The sequence below is a fragment of the Oncorhynchus clarkii genome, chromosome 19 (assembly GCF_045791955.1).
Source record: "Oncorhynchus clarkii lewisi isolate Uvic-CL-2024 chromosome 19, UVic_Ocla_1.0, whole genome shotgun sequence".
Taxonomy (NCBI): Eukaryota; Metazoa; Chordata; class Actinopteri; order Salmoniformes; family Salmonidae; genus Oncorhynchus; species Oncorhynchus clarkii.
Window position 1 is genome coordinate 61,853,673 of NC_092165.1, and position 18,154 is coordinate 61,871,826.

General features: G+C 43.5%; 1 protein-coding gene across 1 annotated transcript; it reads left to right on the forward strand.

Moving 5' to 3' along the window:
• Positions 1–1,576: 1,576 nt before the first annotated feature.
• Positions 1,577–18,097, forward strand: LOC139375462 (calcineurin B homologous protein 1-like). Its single transcript, XM_071117274.1, has 7 exons — positions 1,577–2,000; positions 3,394–3,466; positions 7,113–7,193; positions 10,028–10,155; positions 12,496–12,557; positions 14,010–14,132; positions 15,749–18,097. Exons 1-7 carry the CDS (start codon positions 1,934–1,936, stop codon positions 15,800–15,802), a joined length of 588 nt encoding a protein of 195 aa, XP_070973375.1. The 5' UTR covers positions 1,577–1,933; the 3' UTR covers positions 15,803–18,097.
• Positions 18,098–18,154: the final 57 nt, after the last annotated feature.

Here is an 18,154-nt window from a genome sequence, read left to right on the forward strand (position 1 = left end):
CGAAGGGCTATATAAATAAATTTGATTTGATTTAATTTGAAAGGAAACTTCCTTAATTTTGTTAACAAGTAGGTTTGTGTGTGGCAACATTCAAACTTTTTTTCCAACAGATATGATCAACACATCCATTCCAATAAGGCAGGACATAAGGTATAGATAGATACAACATCCTGCTGAAACAAGGATCGTATCGCTCTGTTGTTGAATGGATCAAAAGAGAAACAAATCAATGGTGGAACAACTACTTCGAGTTCTCACGAGCAAGTGACGTCACCGATTGAAACGCCGTTAGCGCGCACCACCCGCTAACTAACTAGCCATTTCACATCGGTGACATTAGCTTCAGAGCCAATGCAGCAGTGGGATGCTGGGTGATTTGCTGCTGGCCCAAGTCACACCTTTCAATGCATAGCCTGTACAATAACTACAGTGTCTTCACAAAGTGTTCATGGTGTGTTTGATACCATTCTATTCACTCCAGCCATTATTATGAGCTGTCCGTCCTCCCCTCAGCAGCCTCCATTGATATATGTAGTTATGTTTTTGTTTTTTTAGGAATCGTGCAATTAAGCAATAAGGCCAGAGAAGGTATATGGTAACTCCGCGTTGCGTCGTCCACAGCTGTCAGCCAATCAGCATTCAGGGCTCGAACCTCCCAGTTTCTAATCGCCAATATACCATAGAAGAAGTGGTGCTGATGAGCCCTTCCCAACAATCTAGTTTATGCTGGCAACCACAGGTAGCCTAGTGGTTAGAGCGTTGGAATTGGACCTGAAAGGTTGCGAGATCGAATCCCCTAGCTGACAAGGTAAAATGTGAACAAGGCAATTAACCCACTAGGCCATCATTGTAAATAAGAATGTGTTATTAACTGATTTGTTTAGTTAAATAAAGGTTAAATAGCAGCATGGCGCTAGTTAAAACTTGTAAAATAAAGTTATGTTTATTTTCATATTGGTCATCTGGATGCCATCGTAACATGCCAATTAGGTAACGTAACGGCAACCCGTTACGAATGACCAGTACAACGGTGTCGTGTCGAGGTGCTCTGCGAAAGGCTCTTCTATAATATTGTGTCTGTCCGCTAACAAGTGCCGCCACCTACTGTACTGGAGTGTGTAGTAAAATCACGGGTTGTCACTAGTTCCCACAGCCACAAAGTCATAATTATTGCCTAAACCCCGCCTATTCCTACAATTTATCTTCTTAAATTCAGATTTGAACCCTAAACCATGAGTTTAACCACACTGCTAATCTTATGCGTAACTCTAACCTTAAATGAAGACCAACCCAATCGCAGCGTTGAAGTGCTCATCGTCTCTTTCTATGTTATTTTTTAATTCAAATTACAGATCAACAATTTACGTTCTTACATTACAGCAAAACAGAACGCAGGTATTAATGAGAAAATACTGGAACAAACAAACGAAACGTATTTTTTTTAAATAAACAATTCTAGTGCAATTGTAATCACAGAAAAAAAATGTTATTATAATTATGTAGAAAAATGAATCATTTAATTAACATTCGACTCACTCTGCGTGGCTACGTCATGAATTCGGCGCATCAGGCGTGACCCCCCCCTGACCTCTCCACAGTGCTGAACAGAGCAAACTGACAGTTCTCCGGTCAGCTGTTTCACAGGCTAACTCGGAATAATTATTTTTTTAAACAAATACAAGGAAATTATTAACGGTAGACAATTGGATTCAACGCAGACTACCGAAACGTTGCGACATTTGCTAGCTTGCTTCGTGTATATCCATTTTTTTTTCTCTCTGTCTCTCTCTTCCGCTAGTTAGCACGAATCAGCAAACGTTAGCTAACAAATCTCTTCGAAACCTGCGGCGAACAACTTGTTAGCGTTACTAGGGATTTTTAAAATTGTATTATTATTTTTTTGTAGCTTTTGTTGTGAAGGAAGGACTTTACAATGGGATCCAGAGCATCGACATTACTGAGAGAAGAGGAGATTGAAGAAATCAAAAAGGAGACGGGCTGTGAGTTGAGTTCTCCACTTTTACCAAAGCGGGTGTGGGGCCAACTAGCCGTTAATGACAAGCTCTCACTATCTTGTAATATCATAGCACGTTGTTATTTCACATAACTAGCTAAGCTATATATACAAAAGTATGTTGGCACCCTTTCAAAATAGTGGATTCGGCTATTTCAGCCACACCCGTTGCTGACAGGTGTATTAAATCGAGCACGCAGCCATAGACAAACATTGGCAGTAGAATGGCCTTACTGAAGAGCTCCCGTCATAGGGTGACACCTTCTCATCATGTCAGTTTGTCAAATTTCTTATCTGCTAGAGCTGCCCCCGGTCAGCTGTAAGTGCTGTTATTGTGAAGTGGAAACGTCAAGGAGCAACACCGAAGTGGTAGGTAACACAATCTCACAGAACTGGACTGCCGAGTGCAGAAGCATGTAGGTCGTAAAAAAAAAACTTATGTCTGTCCTCGGTTGCAACACTCAATAACAAGTTCCAAGCTGCCTCTGGAAGCAACTTCAGCACAATAACTGTTTGTCGGGAGCCGCACACAAGCCTCAGATCACCATGCTCAATTCCAAGCTTCGGCTGGAGTGGTGTAAAGCTCGCTGCCATTGGACTCTGGAGCAGTGGAAAAGCGTTCTTTGGAGTGAAGATTCTCGCTTCACCATCTGCCACTCCGACGGACTAATCTGGGTTTGCCCCAATTCATAGTACTAACTATAAAGTTTGGTGGATGAGGAATGATGGTCTGGGGCTGTTTTTCATGGTTCAGACTTGGCCACTTAGTTCCAGTGAAGGGAAATCGTAACGCTACAGCGTACAATGACATTGTAGACGGTTCTGTGCAGCCAACATTTTGGCAACAGTTTGAGGAATGCCCTTTCCTGTTTCAGTGCCCGTCCTCACTAATGCCGTGGTTGAATGGAAGCAAGTCCCCCGCAGCAATGTTCCAACATCTAGTGGAAAACCTTCCCAGAAGAGTGGAGGCTGTTATAGCAGCAACGGGAGAGCCCAACTCCATATTAATACCCATGATTTTGGAATGAGATGTTCAACAAGCAGATGTCCACATACTTTTGATCATGTAGTGTTTTATATATATACTGGTGTTGTGGTATTTTTATGCCTGGTGATGGAGAGTTTTGGGTTTCTCTGCTGATCTGTGACTTGAGCAGAGCCATTATTGTTACCAGAGGAAAGCTCTACTAAGTCATTACATGTGTGTTAGTCCAGTGGATCACAACAATGAAACAAACTACTGACAAAGTATGGACAAGCCTTCTCCTTTACATCATCGTAGTCCTGTGTAGAAGTGTTGTTCATACATTAAGACCTGAGGCCTTTAAAAGCATGATCCCAACAATCCCTGTCACTAAACACGGTGTGTTTCTTTGCAGTTTCCCACAGCCAGATCACCCGGCTCTACAGTCGCTTCACCAGCTTGGACAAAGGAGAGAACGGCACACTCAGGTACAGACAGCAGCCCCATCATGCAATGCCACTGGGACACACACACAACGACAAGCTTGATGAAACACTCGGGGTGTGTTCGTAAATTCACTTTGGCTGTCTACTCCGATTTTCAGAGCACTCTCGCCTGAGTGTGCCAGAGGGCAGAATAACTGATGAATGTACGAACACTCGACACCCGTTGAATATGGCCGGTGTCAGTAAACGTCGGCAAAAAAAGCATAATTAAATTGTTGCCAGCAGCAGAGTTGCAGTCACCAACGCTCTGGATAACATGAAAACAGCCTAACCAGCTCTGCTAGGGAGAGTAAAATGGTCAGAGTGAGATGTTCTATCATTTGTGTCTGGAAGTAGCTGACAAGCTAGCCAACGTTAGCTTGGGTGCTTGACTGCCGTTGTGAGGTCAGAACGATCGGATCAACCCTAATCCTTGACCAGAGCGTCCAGTGTGCACTCTGAACGCTCGGGAGAGCGAAAAGCTCAGAATTTACCAACGCCCAGAGCGCACTCTGAACGCTCTCTTGCTCTCCAGATTGAATTTACGAACACACCCTCAGACTTCCAGCCAAACACTGAAGTCATAGCCATGACACAATAGGCCTACACAGAAAGGAGGACAAGGTGAATCTGTGATGTCCTCTGGCTCTCTGTGGGAGGGGAGGCATTAGTGATGGGGGGGGGGAAATCCATAGTTGCAATATTATTTTTGGACGATATTAAATCAATATTTGACTCGTATCATTAAAAAAATATATATATATATTTTGCAACTGTAGGTAGTGTTAGCCAAAACTCAGCTATTTTTAATCCTATAGCTTGTTCTCAGTCATTTTAAATAGGGGGGGCTTTTTTCAGCACTTATTCCCTTATTTTCGCTTTCTTACGCTCTTGTCTCTCTCTACAGCAGATATAGTGAGGAATATGTTTGGAACATCAAATCACAGTATCGAATCGAAAATTCATGTAGAATCAGAATACATGTAGAATCACACTTCATATAGAATCACACTTCATATAGAATCACACTATTCATATAGAATCACACTATTCATATAGAATAATCACACTATTCATGGAGAATCACACTTCATATAGAATCACACTATTCATATAGAATCACACTATTCATATAGAATCACACTATTCATATAGAATCACACTATTCATGGGGAATCACACTATTCATATAGAATCACACTATTCATATAGAATCACACTATTCATGGGGAATCACACTATTCATATAGAATCACACTATTCATGGAGAATCACACTATTCATATAGAATCACACTATTCATATAGAATCACACTATTCATATAGAATCACACTATTCATGGGGAATCACACTATTCATGGAGAATCACACTATTCATGGAGAATCACACTATTCATATAGAATCACACTATTCATGGAGAATCACACTATTCATATAGAATCACACTATTCATATAGAATCACACTATTCATGGAGAATCACACTATTCATGGGGAATCACACTATTCATGGGGAATCACACTATTCATGGAGAACCACACTATTCATATAGAATCACACTATTCATATAGAATCACACTATTCATGGAGAATCACACTATTCATGGAGAATCACACTATTCATATAGAATCACACTATTCATGGAGAATCACACTATTCATATAGAATCACACTATTCATATAGAATCACACTATTCATATAGAATCACACTATTCATATAGAATCACACTACATGGAGAATCACTCTAAATGTGTAGTTCATTTCGAAACAGCACCTAGGTATGGTGATAATATCCCACGGTGAAGTTCCTGGGAATTCCCAGCCCTAGGAGGCATTGTAAATGATTTACAATTCATTTAAATTAGAGCTAATGGTGTTTGTCCAATGGAAAATAGTGGATTTATGCCGATAGCTCCTTTTCTTTACGTTCTATTGGTTATGGAATGTAGTCGACCGCCAAACGAAGAGAGTATTGAGGATGTGAGACAGCTGTAAGACATTTACTTGACTGTGTTCACGATTGCCCTTCGTCCCCATATTACTTCTCTGTGACCATCAGAGCCAACTTGGCAATGTTGTGTAGGAACACAGTATAACTCCATGCCAGTGAATATCGCTTAGAGGCACGTGACCCTTACTTCAAAGTGGCCGTGTAAGTACAGAATGTTCTGAGCTGATGTGATATTGAAGTTTGTCGCCTCGGCCTGGGACGGCAGGGTAGCCTAGTGGTTAGAGCGTTGGACTAGTAACCAAAAGGTTGCAAGTTCAAATCCCCGAGCTGACAAGGTACAAATCTGTCGTTCTGCCCCTGAACAGGCAGTTAACCCACTGTTCCTAGGCCGTCATTGAAAATAAGAATTTGTTCTTAACTGACTTGCCTAGTTAAATAAAGGTCAAATAAAAAAAACCTCTGGTCTGTTCAAGAGGCTGTTCAAGAGGCTTCCCAAGATGCATCACTCTTGGCTCGGGCGTTGCCTGCAGTACCCTACTACCCATACTAGTGGTGTGTGTGTCACTGGGTATAAGCTGTGTCTAGAAGAATCAGATTGTTTTGACCGGAGTCTGACAACTCGAACTTCGATATGAACTTCGACCTCGCTATGCAGTTCTTTATTTCCACATCTAGTGCCGGCAAATTAACACGACATTACAAACAGACGTGGAAGACGGTGTGATTGACCTCTGACCTCTCAGTTGCTCGCTGACCTTCAGAGGGAAAAACAATCGGTCATTTTTAAATCCCATCACAGTTCAACTCCAGCTCTGTTCTCTCTCTCTGAGTGGCCTAGGCTCCATAGTTTTCACCCACTATGCAGAAAGAAACCTCCGGGATTCCAGCCACACATTGACCCCGTTTATCCAGTCTGTCTATGAAATGATGTTACTACTGACTATTAAGCTGGGTGGGGGTCATTAACCAGATATAATACTGAAATGTAACTGCACCACTTTGTCTGTTTACACACAACATGTGTGGGTTTTCTGTGTCCTCTCAATGAAGCGTCCAGTCTGTATTGGGGTATACAGTGGAACTAGCATGCAGTCTGTATTGGGATATACAGTGGGGCTAGCATGCAGTCTGTATTGGGGGTATACAGTGGGGCTAGCATGCAGTCTGTATTGGGGGTATACAGTGGGGCTAGCATGCAGTCTGTATTGGGATATACAGTGGGGCTGGGCCAGATTTTTAAAGCTGGTCTGGTGAATCCAAGGTGACTTGTCTTAATCATTCATCAGTTGCCACAACACTACAGCCACGTCAGGTATACAGTGGAGCTAGCATGCAGTCTGTATTGGGGTATACAGTGGTATGTGATATCATTTCAACTAGACATTACCCAGAGTGATGTCAGTATCTCTCCACTCATCTGCTGGTCTTTGATCCATGGTGTGTGATTGGAAGTGGGGTCAAACTCATAGGCTGCGTTTAAACAGGCAGCCCAATTCTGATATGTTTCACTAATTGATCTTTTGATCAATCCGATCAGCACTGAAAAAGATCTGATGTGATTGGTCAAAAGACCTATTAGTTGGGGGGGGGGGAGAGATCAGAATTGGGTTGCCTGTGTAAACGCAGCCTTGGAAAATAGTCCATAGTTCCCTTTGTTGTCGTTGAGTAAATTCTTCCTCTCCTGTTTCTGAAGTCGGGAAGATTTCCAACGGATCCCAGAGTTGGCCATCAACCCTCTGGGAGACAGAATCATCAATGCCTTCTTTCCCGAGGGGTGAGTAGTATGTGACCTTCCCTGATTTCTTTAAAGATGCACATAGCTTTGACTCGAGTCACTCACCACACGAACAAACCCATTTAGTAATGTGCGTTAAACATACAGTAAACATTCCTTTGTTTGAGTCTACCTTAACATTGTATTTATATTGTAATGCATTTTCTTAAGTTTAAGTGTGTATGACCGGTTGTGCTGGTCTGTGAAATTCACATGAAAGTTTAGTGTTTTTTTTCGACAACATGACTTGGATAGACCTATATCATTACCATCCCAAAACGTACAGCCTTGGATAGACCTATATCGTTACCATCCCAAAACAAACAGCCTTGGATAGACCTATATCATCACAATCCCAAAACAAACAGCCTTGGATAGACCTATATCATTACCATCCCAAAACAAACAGCCTTGGATAGACCTATATCGTTACCATCCCAAAACAAACAGCCTTGGATAGACCTATATCGTTACCATCCCAAAACGTACAGCCTTGGATAGACCTATATCATTACCATCCCAAAACGAACAGCCTTGGATAGACCTATATCGTTACCATCCCAAAACAAACAGCCTTGGATAGACCTATATCATTACCATCCCAAAACAAACATGCCTTGGATAGACCTATATCGTTACCATCCCAAAACGTACAGCCTTGGATAGACCTATATCGTTACCATCCCAAAACGTACAGCCTTGGATAGACCTATATCGTTACCATCCCAAAACGTACAGCCTTGGATAGACCTATATCGTTACCATCCCAAAACAAACAGCCTTGGATAGACCTATATCATTACCATCCCAAAACAAACAGCCTTGGATAGACCTATATCATTACCATCCCAAAACAAACAGCCTTGGATAGACCTATATCGTTACCATCCCAAAACAAACAGCCTTGGATAGACCTATATCGTTACCATCCCAAAACAAACAGCCTTGGATAGACCTATATCGTTACCATCCCAAAACAAACAGCCTTGGATAGACCTATATCGTTACCATCCCAAAACAAACAGCCTTGGATAGACCTATATCATTACCATCCCAAAACAAACAGCCTTGGATAGACCTATATCGTTACCATCCCAAAACAAACAGCCTTGGATAGACCTATATCATTACCATCCCAAAACGTACAGCCTTGGATAGACCTATATCATTACCATCCCAAAACAAACAGCCTTGGATAGACCTATATCATTACCATCCCAAAACGTACAGCCCTGGATAGACCTATATCATTACCATCCCAAAACAAACAGCCTTGGATAGACCTATATCGTTACCATCCCAAAACAAACAGCCTTGGATAGACCTATATCGTTACCATCCCAAAACAAACAGCCTTGGTTAGACCTATATCATTACCATCCCAAAACAAACAGCCTTGGATAGACCTATATCGTTACCATCCCAAAACAAACAGCCTTGGATAGACCTATATCGTTACCATCCCAAAACAAACAGCCTTGGATAGACCTATATCGTTACCATCCCAAAACAAACAGCCTTGGATAGACCTATATCGTTACCATCCCAAAACAAACAGCCTTGGATAGACCTATATCGTTACCATCCCAAAACAAACAGCCTTGGATAGACCTATATCATTACCATCCCAAAACAAACAGCCTTGGTTAGACCTATATCGTTACCATCCCAAAACAAATTTTAATTTTAGCTTATAAAAATGTCATGACCGCATTCCATGTGACCATTTGAGTCACAGTAACTAGGCTTCTCTAAAACGGCGCTCTGATGCTGCTGATGGTCATTAGTAGCCTACCAAGCTTGCTAACGACCAGTCGCTATTGTCCCTCCATCAGGTACTAATGGCCTGGTACTCAGAGCTCTATTGTCCCTCCATCAGGTCCTAATGGCCTGCTACTCAGGGCTCTATTGTCCCTCCATCAGGTCCTAATGGCCTGGTACTCAGGGCTCTATTGTCCCTCCATCAGGTCCTAATGGCCTGGTACTCAGGGCTGTATTGTCCCTCCATCAGGTTGCTAATGGCCTGGTACTCAGGGCTCTATCGTCCCTCCATCAGGTCCTAATGACCTGGTACTCAGGGCTCTATCGTCCCTCCATCAGGTCCTAATGACCTGGTACTCAGGGCTCTATTGTCCCTCCATCAGGTCCTAATGGCCTGGTACTCAGGGCTCTATTGTCCCTCCATCAGGTTGCTAATGGCCTGGTACTCAGGGCTCTATTCCCTGTTCAAAGGTACTTAGGCATCTTTTGTCTTGTCCATTTAAACTCTATATGGCACACATACACAATCCATGTCTCAATTGTCTCAAGGCTTAAACAATGTTATTTAATTAACCTGTCTCCTTCCCTTCATTCTACACTGATTTAAAGTGGATTTAACACGTGACATCAATAAGGGATCGTAGCGTTCACCTGGATTCACCTGGTCAGTGTATATCCTAAGGTTTCTATCATAACTAGTGTTGCATAAGCAACTGTAATTTAACCCTATAGGAGGACCAGTTTCAAATCCTGACTTTGTTAATTGCTCAACATGGAATTGATGCGTTTGCACACTCCCCCCGGGAAATCTATTTTTATTCAGCCGGGGGGGGGGCATGACCGCCACAGCCCTAGTCATGTGGACCACAATGAGTAGCCTGATATTAGAAGGTCGCGTTGGTCTAAGGTGTTCTGACCTCCCAAGTCATGACCAATCATGTGAATGACCTGTTTTGCTGTGTGTCTATTCAGCAAATTATACAGTTTAAAAATAGAAATATCCTATGTCTCTATGAAGGCTCTTCTGGTCGGGTTGATGTAATTGTTGTTGTCCCGGCTGTGTGCTTTCTCAGGGAGGACCAGGTGAACTTCAGGGGCTTCATGAGAACCCTGGCTCACTTCCGTCCTATTGAAGACAACGAGAAGAACAAGGACCCCACTGCCTCTGAACCTCTCAACAGCAGGACCAATAAGCTGCTCTGTAAGTCTAATCAGAGGGTGCGGTCCTAGCCCGAGTCCCAGATCTCTTTGTGCTGTCTTGACAATAAATGATGAGTGACAAGGGGTCAAGACAAACAGAACTGCGACCCAGGCCAGATCAGTTGACAATTTCCTATAGAGTACTAAACTCAGCAAAAAAAAAAGAAATGTCCTCTCACTGTCAACTGCGTTTATTTTCAGCAAACTTAACATGTGTAAATAATTGTATGAACATAACATGATTCAACAACTGAGACATAAACTGAACAAGTTCCACAGACATGTGACTAACAGAAATGGAATAATGTGTCCCTGAACAAAGGGGGGGAGGGTCAAAATCAAAAGTAACAGTCAGTATCTGGTGTGGCCACCAGCTGCATTAAGTACTGCAGTGCATCTCCTCCTCATGGGCTGCACCAGATTTGCCTGTTATTGCTGTGAGATGTTACCCCACTCTTCCACCAAGGCACCTGCAAGTTCCCAGACATTTCTGGGGGGGGAATGGCCCTATCCCTCACCCTCCGATCCAACAGGTACCAGACGTGCTCAATGGGATTGAGATCCGGGCTCTTCGCTGGCCATGGCAGAACACTGACATTCCTGTCTTGCAGGAAATCACACACAGAACGAGCAGTATGGCTGGTGGCATTGTCATGCTGGAGAGTCATGTCAGGATGAGCCTGCAGGAAGGGTACCACATGAGGGAGAAGGATGTCTTCCCTGTAACGCACAGCGTTGAGATTGCCTGCAATGACAACAAGCTCAGTCCGATGATGCTGTGACACACCGCCCCAGACCATGACGGACCATCCACCTCCAAATCGATCTCGCTCTTGAGTACAGGCCTCGGTGTAACGCTCAATCCTTCAACGATAAACGTGAATCTGACCATCACCCCTGGTGAGACAAAACCGCGTCTGGTCAGTGAAGAGCACTTCTTTTCAGTCCTGTCTGGTCCAGCGACGGTGGGTTTGTGCCCATAGGCGATGTTGTTGCCGGTGATGTCTGGTGAGGACCTGCCTTACAACAGGCCTACAAGCCCTCAGTCCAGCCTCTCTCAGCCTATTGCGGACAGTCTGAGCACTGATGGAGGGATTGTGCGTTCCTGGTCTAACTCGGGCAGCTGTTGTTGCCATCCTGTACCTGTCCCACAGGTGTGATGTTCGGATGTACCGATCCTGTGCAGGTGTTGTTACACGTGGTCTGCCACTGCGAGGACGATCAGCTGTCCGTCCTGTCTCCCTGTAGCGCTGTCTTGGGCGTCTCACAGTACAGACATTGCAATTTATTGCCCTGGCCACATCTGCAGTCCTCATGCCTCCTTGCAGCATCCCTAAGGCACGTTCAGGCAGATGAGCAGGGACCCTGGGCATCTTTCTTTTGGTGTTTTTCAGAGTCAGTAGAAAGGCCTCTTTAGTGTCCTAAGTTTTCTTAACTGTGACCTTAATTGCCTACCGTCTGTATAAGCTGTTCGTGTCTTAACGACCGTTCCACAGGTGCATGTTCATTCATTGTTTATGGTTCATAAACAGTGTTTTTTGTACAGTGGTTTATGGTTCATGGAAAACAGTGTTTAAACCCTTTACAATGAAGATCTGTGAAGTTATTTGGATTTTTACAAATTACCGTTGAAAGACAGGGTCCTTTTTTTTGCTGAATTTATACTATATACCAACTGACTGTTGGTTAACTGTACTATAGAATACTCTATACCAACAGACTGTTGGTTAACTGTACTATAGAATACTCTATACCAACAGACTGTTGGTTAACTGTACTATAGAATACTCTATACCAACAGACTGTTGGTTAACTGTACTATAGAATACTCTATACCAACAGACTGTTGGTTAACTGTACTATAGAATACTATATACCAACAGACTGTTGGTTAACTGTACTATAGAATACTCTATACCAACAGACTGTTGGTTAACTGTACTATAGAATACTCTATACCAACAGACTGTTGGTTAACTGTACTATAGAATACTCTATACCAACAGACTGTTGGTTAACTGTACTATAGAATACTATATACCAACAGACTGTTGGTTAACTGTACTATAGAATACTCTATACCAACAGACTGTTGGTTAACTGTACTATAGAATACTCTATACCAACAGACTGTTGGTTAACTGTACTATAGAATACTATATACCAACAGACTGTTGGTTAACTGTACTATAGAATACTATATACCAACTGACTCTTCTTCTTTCCCAATCTGATGGATATAAATGTATTTTGAAAATGATTATTTGACCTCAAAACCCATTTTCTCCTGTCTCCCCCCCCCCCCCCCCCTGTCTTGCCCCCCCCCCCCCTCCCCTTCCAGTTGCTTTCCAGCTGTACGACCTGGACAGAGATGATAAGATCTCCCGTGACGAGCTGCTACAGGTGAGAATAGAGTCAGGGTTAAAATTGCACACTCTTGTGGTTCCCCCACTAGAAATCTTTGTTTTTTTTAGGGAGGGGGGGACCTTAATCTCTTGATACCAGACCTCAACACCATATTCTCATTCAACAATCAGGGCTTGAATGTTGTGGAGTAGATTGATGTTAAGAGTTTGCATCAAGGGGGACCAGGCATCTCTTCACCCTGATGAAGGAAATGACCCTAGAGCTGAATAACAAGATCTTAGGCAGAGAGAGAATTGTCCTTCGGTTTGTTCCTCGTGTCATGATGTAATTTGAGCCTATTAAAGTTAATACCAAGACGGACAGGAGCCCTGCTGCTCAGCATATACTGACGGAAATTTCAAAGTGTTTTTGGCATTGAGAAGGAGAGGGAATTTGCCCTGGACAGTAAACAATTGTGTAAATTTCCAACCCTAACTAAATTTTGTTTTCGTCATACTACATTGTCCCCATTCTAGCTCCCTCTCCTCCTGTCTCTCCCCCCCCCCCCCCCCCCCCTCCCTCTCCTCCTGTCTCTCCTCTTCTTCCCCTCCTGTCTCTCCTCCCCCCCCCCCCCCTCCCTCTCCTCCTGTCTCTCCTCTTCTTCCCCCCCTCCCTCTCATTCTGTCTCCCCCCCCCCCCCCCCCCCCCCCCAACTAACTAAATGTTTTTGTCATACTACATTGTCCCCATTCTAGCTCCTGTTTATTCCATGTCATTGGCTGTGCAGTGCCCTATGACACCTGGTGTGTTTTTACTCTGAACCAAACAGAAGAAACCAGGGCGGGACCTTCCTGAATTTGTCCAATAAACTAAATAAATACACCCCTGCTCTTCTCTGTGTGACTGGTCTGGGATTATGACCTACAATCACTGTAATCTCCGGGTTCAATGACTCAGTGAAAACCGATCTCTTGTTTTGCAAACAACGTTGCTGCCTAACGTTGTTCGTGACGCCATGAATGAATCAGTTTCTGCACCCTTCATGTTACCAGCACATTGAAGTACATATATTTTTTTGTCTCTCACTTATACTCATTATTTGTCATTTTATGTATAGTACATTTAGGATGTCGTCTTGTACTTTACAACTCTGCTGTTAAGACTTGGAGAAAACTGTCAACTTTAGACCCTAGGGAACGTTGGTGTGAACGTGATTTATTCCAGGTTCTTAGGATGATGGTTGGTGTGAACGTGATTTATTCCAGGTTCTTAGGATGATGGTTGGTGTGAATGTGATTTATTCCAGGTTCTTAGGATGATGGTTGGTGTGAACACGTTTATTCCAGGTTCTTAGGATGATGGTTGGTGTGAACGTGATTTATTCCAGGTTCTTAGGATGATGGTTGGTGTGAACACGTTTATTCCAGGTTCTTAGGATGATGGTTGGTGTGAACGTGATTTATTCCAGGTTCTTAGGATCATGGTTGGTGTGAACATGATTTATTCCAGGTTCTTAGGATGATGGTTGGTGTAAACATCTCTGACGAGCAGCTGGGCAGCATCGCTGATAGGACCATCCAGGAGGCCGACCAGAACGGAGACAACTCCATTTCCTTTAACGAGTTCATCAAGGTTGGAAACTTACTACATATTTATGTTTGGGCCGGGGATCATTACCTAATACTAACCTAGAATATACATTCTGTTGTCAGTTCTACAGTACTGACTTTGTAGCAGTGTGTGAGCCAAGTCCGTTGATATTTGGTCAGTTTGTGTATTCAGTCCCCTTGACTTTTTCCACAGCCTTATTCCTAAAATGGATGAAATTGTTTTTTCCCCCTCATCAATCTACACACAATACCCCATAATGACAAAGCAAAAACAAGTTGTTGGTTTTTTTTTTGGGGGGGGGTAAAAATGGAAATATGACATTTCCATAAACACTCAGACCATTTACCCAGAACTTTGTTGAAGCACCTTTGGCAGTGATTACAGCCTTGAGTCTTCTTGGGTATGATGCTACCTGCTTGGCACACCTGTATTTGGGGAGTGTCTCCACGTTCTTCTCTGCAGACCCTCTCAAGCTCTGTCAGGTTGGAACTGGAGTGTCGCTGCACAGCTATTTTCAGGTCTCTCAGAAAATGTTTGATTGGGTTTCAAGTCTGGGCTCTGGCTGAGGTCCTGAGTGCTCTGGATCCTTGGTTATCATCAAGGATCTCTCTGTACTTTGCTCTGTTCATCTTCCCCTCGATCCTGACTAATCTCCCAGTCCCTGCAGCTGAAAAACATCCCCACAGCTTGACACTGCCACCACCATGCTTCACCGTAGGGATGGTGCCAGGTTTCCTCCAGACTTGGCATTCAGGCCAAAGAGTTCAATCTTGGTTTCATCAGACCAGAGAATCTTGTTTCTGAGAGTCCTTTAGGTGCTTTTTGGCAAACTCCAAGCGGGCTGTTATGGAGGCCACTTCTCAGTAAAAGGCACGTCTGGCCAATCTACCATAAAGGCTTGATTGGTGGAGAGCTGCAGAGATGGTTGTCCTTCTGGAAGGTCCTCCCATCTCCACAGAGGAACTCTGGAGCTCTGTCACAGAGTGACCATTGGGTTCTTGTTCACCTCCCTGACCAAGGCCCTTCTCCCCTGATTGCTCAGTTTGACCAGGCAGCCAGCTCTAGGAAGAGTCTTGGTGGTTCCAAACGTCTTCCATTTAAGAATAATGGAGGCCATTGTTCTTGGGGACCTTCAATGCTGCAATAATGTTTTGGTACCATTCCCCAGATCTGTGCCTCGACACAATCCTGTCTCAGAGCTCTACGGACAATTCCTTCAACCTCATGGCTTGGTTTCTGCTCTGACATGTACAGTCAACTGTAATGTAATGTTGACAGGCCAATGCAACGTTGACAGGCCAATGCAACGTTGACGGGCCAATGCAACGTTGACAGGCCAATGCAACGTTGACGGGCCAATGCAACGTTGACAGGCCAATGCAACGTTGACAGGCCAATGCAACGTTGACAGGCCAATGCAACGTTGACAGGCCAATGCAACGTTGACAGGCCAATGCAACGTCTAGTTATGTCATTTCGACGGTAATAAATTAGAATCACCGTTACTTGCCAAGGACATTTACATATACCCAGAGTTTGACATGGTGAAAGGCTGCTGCCAGCAGTAGACAGGATCTAGAGCTAACTAATACCATGTTGTTGAGGATAACGACTGAAGCTGTTCCTTTCCTCCTCAGGTTCTGGAGAAGGTAGATGTTGAACAGAAGATGAGCATCCGCTTCCTGCACTGAGACACTGATTGGTTGCACTTCCTGACAGGACTGTCTCTCTGATTGGCTGGATATTTTACTACCACCACCATGCCCGCTGGAACATGACCTAAGCTGTGTCTCCCTGTCTCCTCCTCCATACAGTACTAGCCCCTCCCTCTCTCTGTCTCCTCCTCCTCCATACAGTACTAGCCCCTCCCTCTCTGTCTCCTCCTCCTCCATACAGTACTAGCCCCTCCTTCTCCCTGTCTCCTCCTCCTCCATACAGTACTAGCCCCTCCCTCTCTCTGTCTCCTCCTCCATACAGTACTAGCCCCTCCCTCTCTCTGACCCCTCCTCCTCCATACAGTACTAGCCCCTCCCTCTTTCTGACCCCTCCTTCTCCATACAGTACTAGCCCCTCCCTCTCTCTGTCTCCTCCTCCACCATACAGTACTATCTCCACCATACAGTACTATCCCCTCCCTCTCTCTGACCCCTCCTCCACCATACAATACTATGATATCTATGATATCTGACCCCTCCTTCATACAGTACTATCTCTCTGTCTCCTTCTCCACCATACAGTACTATCCCCTCTCTCTGACCCCTCCTCCTCCATACAGCACTAGCCCCTCCCTCTGTGACCCCTCCTCCTCCATACAGTACTAGCCCCTCCCTCTCTCTGACCATCCTCCTCCATACAGTACTATCCCCTCCACCATACAGTACTATCCCCTCTCTCTGACCCCTCCTCCTCCTCCATACAGTACTATGCTCTTTTGCTGACCAAGGATTTGTTAGATAAGATAACATTTTTATAGTTTGTATTATTTAGTCTCTTGTCTGTTCTGCCTTGCACCGCTCTGTATAAACTAAAGGGAGTACTTGCGTGCCTTGGGTTGCTTTATGTTGTTGTCACGACTACGGCTTCTCTCTCAGAGATGAAACCTTATGGTTTAGACCACTCCTTGTTGGAAGTAGACCTGTGGTTATTACCAAGGCTCTGCGTTTATACCACCTTTCCACCTGTTTGTTAGATGTCGTTCCATGTAATGGTAAAGGTATCTTTTGTCATTGTGATGTATTGTTAGCCAGGGCAGAACAGGCCAAATTTAGCCTCTTATTTAAACTAACTTATCAATTCCATGGTGAGGAAAACATGCTGTTTTCTTCATCATTATGAATATGCAGATATATGACAGGAACATGCATGGGGGTTGTTAACGCTAACGAGAATCGATGTCCCTTCCTCTTCACTGAGCTACGACTTGTTTTTCTAAAACGAGGCCGCTTCCTAAAAGGCACTCTCTCTTCCTTATAACGGAGAATTCATTTTGACTGGGTGCCATAGGATTCCCACAGGGCTCTGGTCGACAGGAGTGTGCACTATGTAGGGAATAGGGTGCCGTTTGGGACAGTCCCCTGAGCTGCCTCAGTCTCTGGCAATTGGAGCTTGGCGTCTCTCACTATTAATATACACAGACACTATTTTTTTTTATACGTTTTGTCGGGTTCATGTTTTTGTCTCCCATCTGTCAATATCATACGGGTTAAATGAGAACCAAATGATCATGTTTTTATTTTATCTCACAGGTCAACCTACCTAGTTACTGCCAGTCAACTGGCCATTACCCAAATGGCACCCTATTCTCTCTCTCTATATATATATATATATATATTAGTGTACTACTTTAGACCAGAGGCCTATGGGTCTCCTATCCCTCTAATCCTGGGGGAAATACGGTGCCATTTGGAACAACCTTCATTTTCGACTGCGTCAGACCTAGCCCTGACCCTCTCTGGTCTCGTGACTACTGTATGGTGCAGAGGCTCAGAACCAGTCTACACACACACACATACACACACACAGCGGTCTGTCCATCATCAATAGAACATTTTAAGACTCATTGTGAATCAACCTAGATATATTGTAGCCTTGTATTAATAACATTACACACTGTACAATGTTTTTCATTGTTTTGATGATCATCAGGTTAGTTCCAGGTACTTCTGATGGAGAGTTGAAGAAAAATAAACATTAGAATTTGATTTCTGCTTATGTAAAATGTTAATATATTACAGAACATTAAGCTATGTGTTTGTGGGTCTGTCTTTTTTCAAATGATAACAATTGTATAGCTTCACCAGCTGCTCCTTGATGCTGGAAGTAGATATTTTATTTTTCATCAGTTTTTATTAAACAATGTGATCATCAAAGTCAAATGTACTATATTATATATATATATTTTATCTTGTGAAATGTTAGAACAAAATTGTAAAAAAAATAATAATGATTTGATTTAAATAAAACTTATGTGCCATGCTTGCTCAAAATTAAATGTTTTGTTTGTTTCATTTTGGATGGCCTAATATCAAATTTGATTATTGTAC

Excerpts from the sequence above, each read along its gene's own strand:
- LOC139375462 (XM_071117274.1), top strand. The coding sequence starts at position 1,934 with ATGGGATCCAGAGCATCGACATTACTGAGAGAAGAGGAGATTGAAGAA. Across the intron at positions 10,156-12,495 it reads CAGGACCAATAAGCTGCTCT|TTGCTTTCCAGCTGTACGAC; the intron begins GTAAGTCTAATC and ends CTCCCCTTCCAG. Across the intron at positions 14,133-15,748 it reads CCTTTAACGAGTTCATCAAG|GTTCTGGAGAAGGTAGATGT; the intron begins GTTGGAAACTTA and ends TTTCCTCCTCAG.